The sequence below is a fragment of the Sardina pilchardus genome, chromosome 24 (genome assembly GCF_963854185.1).
Source record: "Sardina pilchardus chromosome 24, fSarPil1.1, whole genome shotgun sequence".
NCBI lineage: Eukaryota > Metazoa > Chordata > Actinopteri > Clupeiformes > Clupeidae > Sardina > Sardina pilchardus.
This window is the reverse complement of record NC_085017.1, coordinates 26,644,322-26,661,281: the sequence shown is the minus strand read 5'-3', so window position 1 is coordinate 26,661,281 and position 16,960 is coordinate 26,644,322. Positions and strand designations below refer to the sequence as shown.

Sequence of the window (16,960 nt, the reverse complement as noted above, 5' to 3'; positions counted from 1 at the left end):
GGCACATTTCTGAAAACTTGGAAAGGGTCATGTTGAAATAGGCTCAACATGAGGCAGCGGTCACGTACATCCATTTGCCTAATTTGCCGTTTTTTCTCCCCCTAATGCCCTGTAGGGGGCAGACGGAATTGTAATCTGGAGCATCTGTTAGTCTGTCCATTTGTGTGTTTGTTTACAAGATGGCATCTGTATTACTATATCTTAACTAGTACACAAGTGGATCTGATTAAGGTTTTTTTTAACTGGTGCAGCTCCTTAAAAAGTAGGAATCATAGGAGGAAAAAAAGCTTTCTTCTAGCAGTACCCTACATTTCATATTACTCCTGTTCCATGCACATGAAAACAAATACTGTAATAAGTTTTCTACTTAAGTAATTCATAATTTTGTAAATGGCCAATCAATTTATAATTCTGAACAGTTAAGAATGGCATATGCCTCTGCATCCATATAACTAAGTGAGTGGGACTTCAGACTGTAGCCTAACTGTTATTGGTTACTGATGTATATTTAGCAAGTGACATTATAAATGTGACAATTTTGAGCTTGACCTATACTTTCTTAGAGCGATGATGGACAGGTGGGGCTCGGGAAAGCCAAGCTTGATCAAAGTGGGGAATGAAAGAAAAAGTTTGAGAACCACTGCTGTAGAATATGTGCGCCGCGCCCACCTGGTAACATCCAGCGCCCTCTGCACTTTGGCCTGGACCGAGCCCAGGAGGTCGGCTCCCATCTTCTTCAGCAGCTGCGTGAGCAGCACGAAGAGCCAGTCCTGCAGGTCGTCCTTGTGCACCCCGATGAAGTCCACCAGCGTCTCCAAAAACATGCTGAACACCTGATGACGCAGACAACAGTTACGCCCCCAACACACTCGCACAACTTTTGCGTCGACTGACACCGCCATTACCTCAACAGAACGTGGAAACATGGAAACAAACTAACAATTAACACTGCAGGTCAAAAGTTTTAGAACATCCTGCTTTTTCAATGGGGTCTGGAGACTGTGCTGGTGACTGTGTTGGTGGTCACTCTATGTTTTATACTGTAGCTTACCATCATGTTCTTTTTTTCTTAAGGTAGCTCTGGCATAGCTTGGGCTTATGCTTTGGGTCATTACCTTGCTGCAGAAGGAGCTCCTGACCAACTAGGCACATACCAGAGAGTACTGCATGGCGCTAGGCTGGGTGAACCCTGCCTAACCTACCGGCGAATTTGGATTTCGCCCGGCAGCTCAGGCTGGAAACCATGCTGGAAACCAGCACATGTATCTCCTCTGTTCCCTGATTGAGTTTAGTATGGTGATAACCAGACTAGCATGGCACTGCAGAAACCTGGATCCAGCAACTCCAGGCCATCACACTTCCTTCTCCACGTTTGTTGATGTCACACACTCTACGGTGTTCAAAAATAGTGCACGATAAACCAATGTTTTGATTCATCAGTACATAACACTATTTCCCAGTCTTCAGTATTCCATTTGTGGTGTTTGATGGGCCAGACAAGCCTCTTTTTCTCATTCTGACGCCTTAGCTGCGTCTTGCTGCAACTCCACCAGTCAAACCAGTCAAGTCTTCTCTTCACAGTTGAATCAGACTTGCTTACTATGACCATTATTAAGAGTGCCTTTCGATTGTGCGAAGATATTGTACTCACACTTCTGAAAAATTAATTATTTTTCAGTTTTGGGTAATTTTACCTTTTTTTTTTTTTTTATTTAATTTCATTTTTTTTAACCTCTGGCAGTTAAGCACTTTCTTTTGTACTATTCCAAACTGTTCAACTGACTTGAAATGCTTGAATTTCAATTCAAAACAGAAACATTTGGGGTGTTCTAAAACTTTTGACCGGTAGTGAACTTAAAAACACAAAGCAAACCTGACAGATCATAATTTAATCAAAATAAAATAATAATAATAATAATAATAATAATAATAATAATGTGTCTGTGAAATGCTTTTGAGACAAACTTACTCTCTTCACAGGTTCATCGGGAGGAGGCATGGAGAGAGAGAGGGAGGAAGAGACAGAGAGAGATAGAGAGATAAATGTCTGGCTCAGGACTAATCTATTAGGTCATGCAATACATCCACATGTCTACCGGGGTGTGTGTATGTGTGTACAGGTGGGGTGGGGTCTGTGGGGGGGGTGTCTGAGTGGTAAGTGGAAGGATACAAAGTTTACATTGTGTAAACAGTGCATTTTTGTGCTTAAGTCTTTCAATGAAGTTCTGCTTAAAGGAAATCTCTGGTATTTTGTAACCTGGGATCCTATTGCTAGATGTCTTCAAGCACTTTTATAAGGGACAAAACAATACAAATCTATTCAGTATTAGACAAGCTAGATCAACATGTCATTACAACTGTCAGCAAACATGGAGAGGATTCTCATCCTGTCTTGATACATGCGTGGCTGTTTAGAATCTGTAGGTTTGATGTTAGTAGATTGCTTTGTAGAGGGTTTAGCCTGCTAGCTTACAAAGCTCACTAAGCTTGATCAATTATCACTGAACAGATATTCATCTTTTTGTCCCTAATGAAAGTACCTAAAGACATCGAACAATAGTACTTGTGCTGAAACATGGCGGAACTCTTCTTTCAGGGGTATCTCTTATCTGGTGGCAAGTGATGATGACAACAAAATGTGTCTGAATGACAGGGCAGTGATGGAGTGCGAGTGTGATGCCAAGGCACGTGTGATTGTGCATGTCTGTGTCACAGAATGGCTGACTGTGTATTTGTTGTACCTTGAAGGAGGCAGAACTGATAATGGATTCTGCCGAGCCGAAGCCTCTGGCGTCTCGCTGTGAATCAGAAAAAGGGGGCGGGACCAATGCCTGTCAGTCACAGAGCTGACGCTCATAATCATCCAATCGCGGTGGAACTCGGAGGGAAGACCCGGGAGATCATTTAACATGGCCAGTAAGAGACAACATAAATGATTAAGTTAATATGTAGACTTTAGCGCATGTTGAGCTGCATGCTTTCGGTAAATGTAGCTTGTAGCCACTTAGCAAAACTCATCTCTCAAAGAACAGAACCCTTGGGCGTGTCTTAAATCTGACTGATGCCCAGCATGACTGCACTCTAAGGTCTTGCCTGTAGGCTTAAAATGCAGAAAGACACAGCCCTGCAAACCAGATAGTAATCCGATACTAGTCTGTAAGGGATAACTTGTACAACACTTCCAGATATACAGACAGGTGTCCTAGTGCTACATGTAGGGATTTCCCGAGAGCAGCCCATCAACAACCAAGCCTATTTACCATCACAACCAAAATCACCAACAAAGCAACCTTTTTGGGCAAAAATCGTCACCAACAGAGCAGCCATTGAGAGTATTTCACTGGTTATCAAGCAGGCCTTCATCAGCATCTTGTTGAATGAGATCCACACCTCCAGAGGGCTCAACAGTGGTGTCTGGCGCCCCAGACCCATGCCCCTCCAATAAATAGAGACAAATTCTCTGGTAAATCCTCTTCGTTGCTGTGGCCATTTATGATCCCATCAGCAAGATAAACAGACAAACAACAAGTTCTTGATGCTGGGTTCCAGAAATCCCAACAACTTCTTCAGTCATTCTTCTTTGTCACTGTGGACCTCTGTGATCGGATCAGCAAAATAAGCAGACAAACCAAATGTGGGCAAATGTGGGCACCCACAAATACCAACAAATTCTTCAGTCAGTCCTCTTCATGGCTGTGGCCATTTATGATCCAATCAGCAACATCTCCAAACAAAAACACAAACCCTTGATGAGGGCACTAACAAACACAAACAAATACCAGCAAATTCTTCGGTCGTTCTGAATTTAGCTCAATTTAAAGCTAGTTGTATACAACCAGGTCTCAAAAGACTGCAAGAAAGCAACACATATTACAGTAAATCTGGTCATATGGAAATCATGATAAGCTTATGTGAGGTGAGCTGCTGATTCTCTCCATCTTGCTGAGATCACTAGAGCAATGTGACATCACAAAACTGTCTATAGACGAAACATTTTAATTTAGTTGGTGATCCAAAAAAATCACCAGTCATACAAGCAAGAATCATACAAGCAGGTTAAGCTGTGTAAATGTGCCAAAATGTCAGAATGAACTGAAACAGCAACCTTGCCCAAACTTAAACACAGTTTCAGCCATCTGGCAAGTCGCAACTAAAAAAAAGTACATTCTAATACACGTCTCCCTTTTTCAAATCTGTTTTGCCGCTGGTTAGCGCATAATACATGCTAAAATTTAATCAATCACAGACACAGTAATGCAACCAATTTAAGAGCAATTTAAGAGATAGATACAGATGTTATAAGTTCAACCATATTCAATTATACATAAAGATAGATGATCTTGAGGGTGGGTGATCAGTTAAACATGCTTAAGTGTCAAACTCAGCCCAGTGCATCTATGGGGCGGAAAGAAGGAAGGTCTGTGTGTGACAGTGAAAGAAGTGCGCAACTGCAGAAGCGAAGTAAGTTTGTTGTGCTAGAACCGGCCAAAGAAGTGCCCCTGGCATGCCATTGCCCATCCCCAACACCAGGATTAGTGTGTGTGTACATGCCTGGTGGATGTCGGTTGGTGTCACATTTGAGCGAGTGCGCAGGCTTTGGTTTCGGCAGAATCCACTACAAGGGTGTTTTTTTTGAGATCAGACGTGCGAGCAGGTGAGTGTGTGAAAGTGTGAGTGAGTGCTTTCATTTTTTTCTCTCTTTTTTCATGGCGTGCCGGTAATACCTTGCTGTGAGGGTCAGCGAACATTCTCGTGAAAATCTCACATAACCTCTTCAGTTCCACACGACTGCAAGGAGACAGAGACAAACAACACGTGTTTAAGAATTTACTATTTGGTTCATGCTTCAAACAATGTAGTGATCAAAAAGGTTGCCTATATTGCCAAACAGATTTATGGATGATCCCCCTAATCCCACCAGTCACATAAATCACATCATCACAATCTTCCATTTGACTGAAGCTTTATCCAACAATAGACCTCTGAAGTTCGCCTACAAAAAAAGCTACCATCTTTGCCCAAAGAAGGAGATCCAGTATCTTGAGATTTTGTTCTATGGGAAAATAACATGGGGATATTGAATTATCGCACCTGTTAAGCTTTCGCGGGGATGAAGAAATTGGAAATGTAGACGTTTTGTGCTACACAGCTTTGTCCACTACCCTCGAGTGGATACTGTGATCCTCGGTAGGTGAAGATGGCACACTTTGATCTTTGCTACCCCAGAGCTAACTTACAATGCATCTTGCCATGCCATCTTGTCAGCTTCAATTAACACCCTGGATCTCCTTACTGTATATGGGCAAAGATGGCAGCTTTGGTTCCTTTTTGTAGGCAAACTTCAGAGGTCTATAAATGTGACACGGGACCTCTTGCGCATGTCCAGTCAAACTAGTACTCCACCACCTTGTTTTTTTTTCTCTCCAAAAAACACACACAATTACAAAGACATGGACTTTTGTGAATTCATAACTGAACGAGATCTAATCCTTCAAAACATCATAACATCTACACCCAAGTCATGCAGTGACAGTGTGTGTGTGTGTGTGTGTGTGTGTGTGTGTGTAGCTGTGTGTGTGTGTGTGTGTGTGTGTGTGTGTGTGTGTGTGTGTGTGTGTGGGTGTGGGTGTGTGTGTAGGTGTGTCTAGGTGTGTGTAGGTGTGTGTGTGTGTGTGTGTGTGTGTAGGTGTGTGTAGGTGTGTGTGTGTGTGTGCGTAGGTGTGTGTGTGTGTGTGTGTGTGTAGGTGTGTGTAGGTGTGTGTAGGTGTGTGTGTGTATGTATGTGTGTGTGCGTGTGTGCGTAGGTGTGTGTGTGCGTAGGTGTGTGTGTGCGTGTGTGCGTAGGTGTGTGTGTGCGTAGGTGTGTGTGTGCGTAGGTGTGTGCATAGGTGTGTGTGTGCGTAGGTGTGTGTAGGTGTGTGTGTGCGTAGGTGTGTGTGCGTGTGTGTGTGTGCGTAGGTGTGTGTGTGTGTAGGTGTGTGTGTGTGTGTATGTAGGTGTGTGTGTGTGTAGGTGTGTGTGCGTAGGTGTGTGTGTGCGCACCTGAGGGTGCGCTGGTTCTTCAGCAGCGTCTGCAGGCCCATGAGGCCCTCCTTGCGCTCGCTCCAGTTGGCGGAGTGTGTGTAGGTGTGTGTATGTGTGTGTGTGCGCACCTGAGCGTGCGCTGGTTCTTCAGCAGCGTCTGCAGGCCCATGAGGCCCTCCTTGCGCTCGCTCCAGTTGTGTGTGTGTGTGTGTGTGTGTAGGTGTGTGTGTGTGTGTGCACACACCTGAGGGTTCGCTGGTTCTTCAGCAGCGTCTGCAGGCCCATGAGCCCCTCCTTGCGCTCGCTCCAGTTGTGTGTGTGTGTGTGTGTGTGTGTGTGTGTGTGTAGGTGTGTGTGTGCGCACCTGAGGGTTCGCTGGTTCTTCAGCAGCGTCTGCAGGCCCATGAGGCCCTCCTTGCGCTCGCTCCAGTTGTGTGTGTGTGTGTGCGTGTGTGTGTGTGTGTGTGTGTGTGTGTGCGCACCTGAGGGTTCGCTGGTTCTTCAGCAGCGTCTGCAGGCCCATGAGGCCCTCCTTGCGCTCGCTCCAGTTGGCGGAGGCGCAGCGGTTGAGCACCTCGGCCACGTCCTCCGTCTGCCGCATGTACGTGGGGATGCTGCTGCCGTTACGCGACGAGTACGAGCGCTCCGAGCAGGCGCTGGAGGCGTCGCTGTTGGCGTCGTCGTCCGAGTACACGCCGTACTGCTCGTAGCGTCGCCGCGCGGGTTTCTTCTGCAGAGGGGGGGAGACACACACGGAGACCATCCATAGACATGCACACACACGCCACCCCCAAACATGAGTATACACACATACACACATACACACACACGGAGCCAATGGAGAGCAGCAGCTAGAGTTAAGATTCTGTTACACAAGCATAAGAGAGGAACAAGAGAGAGAGAGAGAGAGAGAGAGAGAGATGGAGGGAGAGAGAGAGAGAGAGAGGGAGGGAGAGAGAGAGAGAGAGAGAGAGATGGAGGGAGAGAGAGAGAGAGGGAGGGAGGGAGGGAGAGAGAGAGAAAGAGAGAGAGAAAGAAAGACAGAGGAGAGAGAGAGAGAGAGAGAGAGAGAGAGAGAGGGATGGAGGGAGAGAGAGAGAGAGGGAGGGAGGGAGAGAGAGAGAGAAAGAGAAAGAGAGAGAAAGAAAGACAGAGGAGAGAGAAAGAGAGAAAGAAAGAGAGAGAGGAGAGCAAGAGAGAGAGAGGAGAGCAAGAGAGAGAGAAAAAGAGACAGAGAAAGAGAAAGGGAGAGAGAGAGAGAGAAAGAAAGGAACAAGAGAGAGAGAAAGAGAGCAACAGAGAGACAGAGAGAAAGAGAAGGAGAGTGGTAAAAGCAGAAAGAGCATGTTTGACCCACCTTGCTCCTCATGTCTCCTAACAACTGGCAGCGTTAAGACAGCAAGAGTTAAGGTTAGGACACAGGACGCACACGACATAGGTTTTGAATGTTAGGACAAAGTGAAGAGAGGATTAAGAACAGAGGGAATAAGTTGTGAATAAAGAGCAATATTTATCATGACCATATTTCTTTAAGTGATTCATTAGTGCTTCAATATGTGTATATGAGAGCACATGTGAGTCGTGTGTGTGTGCTTATGTACAGTATGTGTGTGTCTGTGTGTGTGTGTGTGTGTGTTACCAAAGCATCAGCCAGAGCTTCCTCCACATCCGATCCAGTATTTAACACTCTCATGGCGCTCACAGACGACGACAGACGACTAGACTGTGATATCCCCAAACCAGAGCCTTCAAAGAACAAATACACAATACAGACTGTAAGCACGAGAATCTCCCACCGCCTAAACTAAGGCTACCCTTGAGGTGTGTAGTACATCACCAAAATGTGGACTTAATCTTTATCTGTAACTGTGTCTGGTATAATGATGAAATTAAAATGAAATGATGTCATTCTTACACAAAACAACAACACATTATAAATAAAACGTAAATAAATATGGTTATAATATGGTTTTGCTTCTTTTAACTGGCATAAAACACTGTCCTGTGGCTATACACAATGCGGCTAACACACAGGAAATGACTGTACACTATAACCTTATGCAAACGTACACTACCGTTCAAAAGTTTGGGGTCACCCAGAAAATGTTGTGTTTTCCATGAAAAGTCACACTTATTTACCACCATGAGTTGTAAAATTAATAGAAAATATAGTCAAGACATTGACAAGGTTAGAAATAATGATTTTTATTTGAAATAATATTTTTTTTCCTTCAAACTTTGCTTTCGTCAAAGAATCCTCCATTTGCAGCAATTACAGCATTGCAGACCTTGGGCATTCTAGCTGTTAATTTGTTGAGGTAATCAGGAGAAATTTCACCCCATGCTTCTAGAAGCCCCTCCCACAAGTTGGATTGGCTGGATGGACACTTCTTGCGTACCATACGGTCAAGCTGCTCCCACAACAGCTCAATGGGGTTTAGATCTGGTGACTGCGCTGGCCACTCCATTACAGATAGAATACCAGCTGCCTGCTTCTTCTCTAAATAGTTCTTGCACAACTTGGAGGTGTGCTTTGGGTCATTGTCCTGTTGTAGGATGAAATTGGCTCCAATCAAGCGCTGTCCACAGGGTATGGCATGGCGTTGCAAAATGGAGTGATAGCCTTCCTTATTCAGAATCCCTTTAACCCTGAACAAATCTCCCACCTTACCAGCACCAAAGCAACCCCAGACCATCACGTTACCCCCACCATGCTTGACAGATGGCGTCAGGCACTCTTCCAGCATCTTTTCAGTTGTTCTGCGTCTCACAAATGTTCTTCTGTGTGATCCAAACACCTCAAACTTCGATTCGTCCGTCCATAACACTTTTTTCCAATCTTCTTCTGTCCAATGTCTGTTCTTTTGCCCATATTAATCTTTTTCTTTTATTGGCCAGTCTTAGATATGGCTTTTTCTTTGCCACTCTGCCCTGAAGGCCAGCATCTCGGAGTCGCCTCTTCACTGTAGATGTTGACACTGGCGTTTTGCGGGTACTATTTAATGAAGCTGCCAGTTGAGGACCTGTGAGGCGTCTATTTCTCAAACTAGAGACTCTAATGTACTTATCTTCTTGCCGAGTTGTGCAGCGGGGCCTCCCACTTCTCTTTCTACTCTGGTTAGAGCCTGTTTGTGCTGTTCTCTGAAGGGAGTAGTACACACCGTTGTAGGAAATCTTCAGTTTCTTGGCAATTTCTCGCATGGAATAGCCTTCATTTCTAAGAACAAGAATAGACTGCCGAGTTTCACATGAAAGTTCTCTTTTTCTGGCCATTTTGAGCGTTTAATCATCCCCACAAATGTGATGCTCCAGATACTCAACTAGCTCAAAGGAAGGTCAGTTTTATAGCTTCTCTAACCAGCTAAACTGTTTTCAGCTGTGCTAACATAATTGCACAAGGGTTTTCTAATCATCCATTAGCCTTCTGACCCAATGAGCAAACACATTGTACCATTAGAACACTGGAGTGATAGTTGCTGGAAATGGGCCTCTATACACCTATACATCTATAAGTAGATATTGCACCAAAAAACAGACATTTGCAGCTAGAATAGTCATTTACATTAGCAATGTATAGATTAGTTTAAACTTAGATTAGTTTAAAGCACTGTTTAAAAAAAACAGTGTTTTTCTTTCAAAAATAAGGAAATTTCTGGGTGACCCCAAACTTTTGAGCGGTAGTGTATACTAGCCATAGAATATAGAAATCAGTTCCAGCATGAGGCCTTTATGGCCGGATGAAACTTACCTTGCAAATGAATGAAATATAGAATGAACAGAACACATGGATGTTTTGAAAAAGGAACAACACAAAATTGAACTTGTGGTGAAAATGAACCATGACTCCGTAATCAGGTGAAGGGAGATCTGTCGACGTGTAGATCTGTAAATATTTGCGTGTCTGCACGCGTAAGCATTTCAAAAATGAAATCCTTTTTCGACGTCATGCCCTTCACTTGACCGCTAATCATGTTAAATTCTGACGGGCTACGGTGTGTGATGACCAAAGCAAATGACCGATGAGGGCTGAGTGGAGACCAAATGAATGAGATGGGAGATTGAAATGAGACCGGGGGGGAGCAAAATAGAGACTGGAGTTCACCTGCTGCCCCAAAGGCTTCGGCAACATGGAGTGCACCAGTAGAGCGAGAGTAGTGTCGCGTTGCTGTAACACACACAACACACACACACACACACACACACACACACACATATACACACACAGCGCAGGGTTAGAGGCACGGCCACAGGCACATACAAGAGCAAGAAGTCAGAAACCCCTCCACCTCAAACCTTGTGCCCGAACCCATTGTGAGTTACCCGAGTGCACTCGAAACACCCCCTCAAACCAACAAATGCCATTTAGAGTCCAGTTCTGTTTCTTCCCCAGACTCGAGGAGTAATGGAACAGACAGAGACGGTCGTAAACAAGCAGTGTTTCACAACACAGCCGCCCACAACTCTCAATTCTCTCTTCCGCTCACGCACACACGCACACACACACACACACACACACACACACACACCGCTCTTCACCTCCTCGTACACACACACACACACACACACAAGCACACACGCCAGAGGGTTTTACATTACAGACATGCAATCTGAAAGATATTTAATAGGCAGGAAATCATCATGCTCTTACTGCTAAGTGGTTACAAGAAAATCAATCCGGGTCGGGCTGGGTGATGACCTAAAATAAGCATCACAATCATTTCACAGATTGATGTTGGTTATTATAAATCCATGATCATTTGTCTTGTACTGGAATGATTACGGTATCATTTGAGGCGAATGACACGGTGAGCATTCCAAAAAAGAATAACTGAAAAAAAAAAACACACACACACACACACACACACCAATTTCAGCCCCCACAGAAGAATTTTGGACATTAAGACGTCATTAACGATTATTGGCAAATGCTCAGTTAACTGCCCACCTCCAAATCAATGCAGCTTGATTCTTTAATGCCATCCAGTAATCAGAGTGCCACATTAGCGGTACTGTGTGGAGGCACAGCCAGCACTCCACTGACTTGACAGCACCAAGCATCAGCAAGCTGTCTGAAGGTCCAGGCAAGAGACATGCAAGCGCAGGCAGAGGGCTCCTCTCATTCGTCTTCTTATCCATCCTCCCTTCCTTCCTTCCTTCCTTGGTCCTCCATCTCGTTCCCACTGATCTATAAAGAACACTGGATAGACTATGCCATTGTTGCCGCCCCATTATTCTTTATCTAAATCAGTGGGAACGAGGACATGAGGAAGGAAGGGAGGATTGATAAAAAGACAAATGAGAGGGGTCCAGAGAGGTGGTCCACTCATGAGTACTCGTGGTGCGACACACATATCGGGCTGCTCCCCCGCGCAGCATGTACTCTGCTTGGATGGGCCTTTGGAATGTTTGCAGGTCTGAGATTTCTTCATATTAACAATTGCCAAAAATGAACGCCATTGGTCACTGGCAATCCGTTTTTCTTTTGCATTCCATTCCACAAGTAGCCTGTTCATTATCATAACAGAGCTTTTAACTACAAGTCGATTTAAATGTCAAACTAGATTTTCTCAGCAGAAGTCGCACACTGGGAATAAATCGAATGAATAAGACCTATTGTGGAGAAATGTCTCCAGTGGCGTACAAACCGCTTCCTTTTGGGATCCTGTTTCACCCAGTTGGGGACTGTTCCCCTCTGCTGCCCAGCAGACTACACGTTATCCTTTGCTGAATGGCTCACCGAGCAGCACCGCGGCCAGACAGAAGAGGTCAATCAGCAGAGGCGCTGACAGGTCAAGGCGGGACTTTGGTGCCATCGTAGGCGCTAACGGGCAGCACTCCCAACACATAACCAGAGACGGTTTATAAAGCGAGACGATTCATATGAGGGTAAATTCTGGTTTCATTGTGACGCAACTGCCACTCCCATTTAGGAGGCAAACGGGAGATATTTATATGGGAGAAATAATTCTACACCTTTCTAAACCGATTATTTCGTCACTGAACACGCCCCTTTAGGAGGCAGGAAGTGCTGCTATTTCGTTCCATTGAAAAACCCCTTTATGATTCATCTTAGTAACTATACGATCTTTGACATAACTCTTCAGTGGTGACAGTCCTGTTTTACCTTTTTCTGTCCTGTTTTAACTATTAAGTCCTGTTTTAACTATTCTGCACTAATTCTCCAACTGGGATTTGATGCTACAGCATGCGGGCAGAATAAACAAAAAAATGTCAACTTCATCAGAGCTATCTATATCGTCTTAGCTTGAGGTCTAGGACTTCCCACTGGCATGCCACCGTCGTAAAAAAGCAAAATGAAGTCAGCAGCCGTTACACTGCTAGTCAGAAATGTCTGCGGGCTCGGCGAGGTGTGAATGGGCTGTTCCCCGGCCAGCTCAGGCCAGCGTTGCGCTGTCGTGTTGGGAGGGTGGGGTGCGGAGAGCGGCGTTACTCACCGAGGGGGGTGAAGGAGCGCACGGGGCTGGCGTCTCGACTGCTCTCGCGACTCGCCTCCCGACTGCACCCCTGACTCACGCTGGGCCGTGGGATACGGCTGCCCCGGGCTACGGGTGAGAGGGGAGAGACCAGGGGGTGAGAGGGGAGAGAGTGTGTGTGTGTGTGTGTGTGTGTGTGTGTGTGAGAATGTGTGAGTGTGTGGGTGGGTGTGTGTATCGGGGGGGGGGGGGGGGGGGATTATCAGACGGGTGCAACTATGAGCCAGACAGGAAAGGCTGGAGCAATAGATTCCTATTCCAACAAAAGGGGGAAAAAAAGGCAGAGAATGCAAGGAATGCAGAAAACAGTGAGTTTTTACCTCCTTTGGATCCGTTGTAGATGTGAGTGAGACTGGATGGAGCTGAAACAGCAGGCAAGATGTTAATTTAGAGATTACAACCACAACAGAATGGAAACAAAATCAGCTGCAATTTAGAGGCAATTGTATCCTGTTTAGACACCTACAAATCAGATATCAAATGATACTATAGTACAATAGTATAGTAAATATAGTATAGTATAGTATAGTACCATACTACTACTAATACTGTGCTGAATACTACAGGTATTCAAATAGATAGATTTTGGCGTTTCCAAGTTCGTCCCTGTGTAGTGTGTACAATGTGTGTGGATGTAAATGTTTTCTTACCCACGGACAGGCGCGTTGGGCTGTTGTCTCGACTAGCGCCCTGGCTCCGTGGTATCCGACTGCGTCGCTGGGGCCCCGTGCCGATGCTGCGGGGGGCCGTACTGAGCATGCTCAGAGCCGTGCTGTTGAGCACTCGGCCGGGAGAGCCCGAGCGCGACCCCGCTGCGGAGGAGAGACGGACATCAGCAGGGCACACACACACACACACACACCACACAGATCAACCAGCACAAACACACACGTGACAATGTACTGTACACACACAAACACACACACACACACACACACACACACACCTTCTCAACCAAAGTTCAATATCGTGTGAAGGCACACTATCCTGTCATGTAACTATCCTGGGGAAGAAATGTTGACTATTTGTGTCTGTATTTTTTTTCTCCCAAATTCCCATCATAAAAAACATTTCCACTTAGAAACAATGGTTGTCCCAAATTAGCAAGTTGTCTTAGTTTACACTGATGGGCCAAAACATCACACTCGCAGTTTAAGCAAATACCATTAATTGACAATGGAGATTTTCAAGGCCTGGGATGTATTAGACAATAAAGTGAACAATGTGCTCCTGAGTTGATATGTGCGGAAACTGCCAAGCTTCAGGTGAGCAGTGCTGACTACCTCACAAAAGCCCAAGATGGGACTATTGTCTGGTTGTCAGGTTCACTTGGAATATCATCGAAACAACACAAGAAAAGAACGATTCTAATAATCGCTACATGAGGAACGTCTTACAACATGAGGTGCTGTGCATTCTGTTGTTCACAAGGCAGGTTAAGTCTGGGAGAGGGGGGGGGGGGTGGCCATGCCTGCCCTAATCAGGTGAGTCCTTATCCACCACAGAGTGCATCACCGCTTGAGTAACCCTTTGAAGTAATCAATTACTATTTTTTCACATTTTCAGAAAAAAGTGGGTGAAAAGAAGTGTTTTATTTTCGGTCACAATTGTAACCGATGGGAAACTACATAGTCCGATTTCAGGTGAGAGCGTTTGCACTGGTCTGGAGCAATGGATGAAGGTTGCTTGGTCAGATGAGTTGTTTTCTACAGGATATGAGCAGCCTGGTACGTGTACATGTTTTACCCAGGGGATGCATTGTCAGAAGAACATGGAGAAGGAGTCACAGGAAGGAGCATGATCCTGTAGACACTGTTCCTCTGGGAGGCCTTTGTTACAAGACTTCTCGTTGGCGTCCATTAGAAACTCTAAATCTAAGCATTGTTGTGGATCAAGTGTGCTTTCCCTGAAGATAGTGGCCCCTTTCAGAACAAGGCGCCCTGCCAAAAGGCACAAGCCGCCCACAAATGGGTTTAAGGAATAGAAAGAGATCAAGATGTTGCCCTGGCCTCCGAAATCCCTAGCTCACAATCCCATCAAACATCTCGGGGGATGCGGCGCAAGTCCAAACCGTGACAACTCCACGTCATATCTTCTAGAAGATAAAAGATCTGTGAGCATCTTCAGAGCGCCCTCAGAGGTTTTGTAGACTCCGTGCCACAGTAGGTTAGAGATGTTCTGGTGGCATAAAAAGGACCAACATAATATTTGGAAGGTGGTCATAATGTTTTGGGTCATCTGTGAATCTCTTGAAGGGGAGAGAGGTGTTTCTTTTCTATATCTGACTGTTCCCGGAGTGATCCATGGTATATCAAGCTACAACCACCAGATGGCATACCGTCGCTCAAGCACAGTAGGCCTATTGGATTCAAGCCATAAAAGACCTAGTTTCCAGACTAAATGTTCCTCATCAGTAGCACTACTCCTGGACTTTTGTACAAAGGATTGTTTTGTCAATGTAAACTCCCCAATTAAACACATTCTGTATGTAGAGGAAACTAAAGCACCACACAGATACCAACACACACACACACAGACACACACACACACAGAGTTTCGGGTATCTAAATGTTCCAGTGATGTGTCAACATTTAACAAATTTAGGACAGTCGGAAACAGTAAGCAAAAAAATACCAGCTATCACAAACAAGGTAGTGTACCACAGTCTATAAGAATCTGAAATAAGCACTAATATCACAATAAGTCCCACTTTGTTGATAAGAAATAAACCACCACATTCCCACAAGACTAGAACACCCACACCCAACACCTACTAGCTCAATGCCAAAACAAAGTGAACACACTTTGTGTGTGTGTGTTAACACCAATTAGAGAGGGAATGGTGGAGCCCACAATAAAGAGGGGAAACTAAGACAGAACACACAGGAGACACGAGGAAGTGCTTACCCCCAATTGGATTGGCTGATTGCGATCCTGAGCCAACAAAGAGGGTGTGATTTCAGTTGGGCAGCGCGGCCCGTAATTTAAGAGCGGGCGTGCACAGGAGGAGTAGATTAAAAGGCGAATGGCAACGATGAGAGTTTATTCACGACAAGTAAACAAACACTGTGATGACAGAGTGGAGGCTGACGATGATGACGATGACGATGGCGGTGATGAAGGACACAGAGGAGCAGCACATTCGGACCACACAGGAGAAGCCAAGCTGCACACACCGACTCAGCACGCCAGCTAACACAACGGTCACACAGACCCCCTCCCCCTCTCTCCAGCAGCGCTGGGCCTGGACAAGGATTTAGAGTCTGAGGGTCAAAGGTCGCCCCTCAGCGTTCAGGTGGGGCCGCGTGGAGGAAGATCAACCTCCTCGAGTAAGCCTATATCCAGTTTGCTCAGCACTGTGTACAGAACCCAATCCCCGCCCCAAAGACACGCCAAGACACACCCACACGCACAGAACATGTTCACAGCTGAGTTTATGTGTAACTGTGTATGTGATCAACTTTGAAGACTTTGGTTCAGACAGAAATGGACTCTATGGTGACACACCCCGATGAAGAAAACACGCAAGGCATGCAAGGAAATGAACACACACACACACACACACACACACACACACACACACACGCACACACACACACACACGCACACACGCACACACGCACACACACACGCACACACACATACACACATGCATCCTCACAAGCAGGTACCTGGTGTACAATCTGAATCATCTGAACCTACGGCACAGAAAGAGTTGAGGAGTGGAAGATTACACCCCAGTACTAACAGCTCACTCAAACAAACACACACACACACAGCTGCACTTCAGGTCAGGCCCACTTACGTTGAGACTGCGACACCATCTTTGTCCGGCTGCGTCCCCTCGAGTCGGTCTGGACACTGTTTGCGGTGGACAATACTTGCTTTGTTCGAAGGCGCCCTGAGGGGGGGGGGGGGGAACAAAACAAAACAAAAATGAAGTCAGGCCTTATATGTAAATATCGAACAGACACAGATGGCACACACACACACATCTGCACAGCGTCCACTACACACGCACGCGCACGCACGCACGCACGCGCGCGCGCGCGCACACACACACACACACACGCACGCGCGCACACACGCGCACACGCGCACACACACATCTGCACAGCGTCCATTACATACACACACACACACACACACACACACACACACACACACATCTGCACAGCGTCCACAACGCACACTAGCAGAACCCCAGATGCACTGCTGTGAGAGGGCAGGGAGGACATGGTGGCCACGTGAGTAGATGAATGAGATGGATGGAGGAGAGTGAGTGAGTAGAGAGAGAAGAAAGAAGAGAGAGAAGAGAGGAGAGAGGAATAAGGATGGCAGCACTAACATGGACCGTGGTTGGAATTCCTCCCCAGGACAATATCATACCAACATGAATCTCTACATTGTGCATTTTAAATTCACATCTATGAGTTTTTATC

General features: G+C 45.7%; 1 protein-coding gene across 1 annotated transcript in view; it reads right to left on the bottom strand.

The window, feature by feature from the left end:
• Positions 1–16,960, bottom strand: part of clasp2 (cytoplasmic linker associated protein 2) — a 63,040-nt gene that overhangs the window by 16,134 nt on the left and 29,946 nt on the right. Inside the window, exons 20-32 of the mRNA XM_062528851.1 lie at positions 16,324–16,419; positions 16,190–16,216; positions 13,169–13,330; positions 12,839–12,880; positions 12,480–12,587; positions 10,127–10,189; positions 7,664–7,770; positions 7,382–7,405; positions 6,507–6,754; positions 4,725–4,788; positions 2,742–2,798; positions 1,970–1,972; positions 670–833 (exon numbers count right to left, since the gene is read on the bottom strand). Coding sequence (XP_062384835.1) covers positions 670–833; positions 1,970–1,972; positions 2,742–2,798; positions 4,725–4,788; positions 6,507–6,754; positions 7,382–7,405; positions 7,664–7,770; positions 10,127–10,189; positions 12,480–12,587; positions 12,839–12,880; positions 13,169–13,330; positions 16,190–16,216; positions 16,324–16,419 — 1,165 coding nt within the window. The remainder of the gene's footprint in view (positions 1–669; positions 834–1,969; positions 1,973–2,741; positions 2,799–4,724; positions 4,789–6,506; positions 6,755–7,381; positions 7,406–7,663; positions 7,771–10,126; positions 10,190–12,479; positions 12,588–12,838; positions 12,881–13,168; positions 13,331–16,189; positions 16,217–16,323; positions 16,420–16,960) is intronic.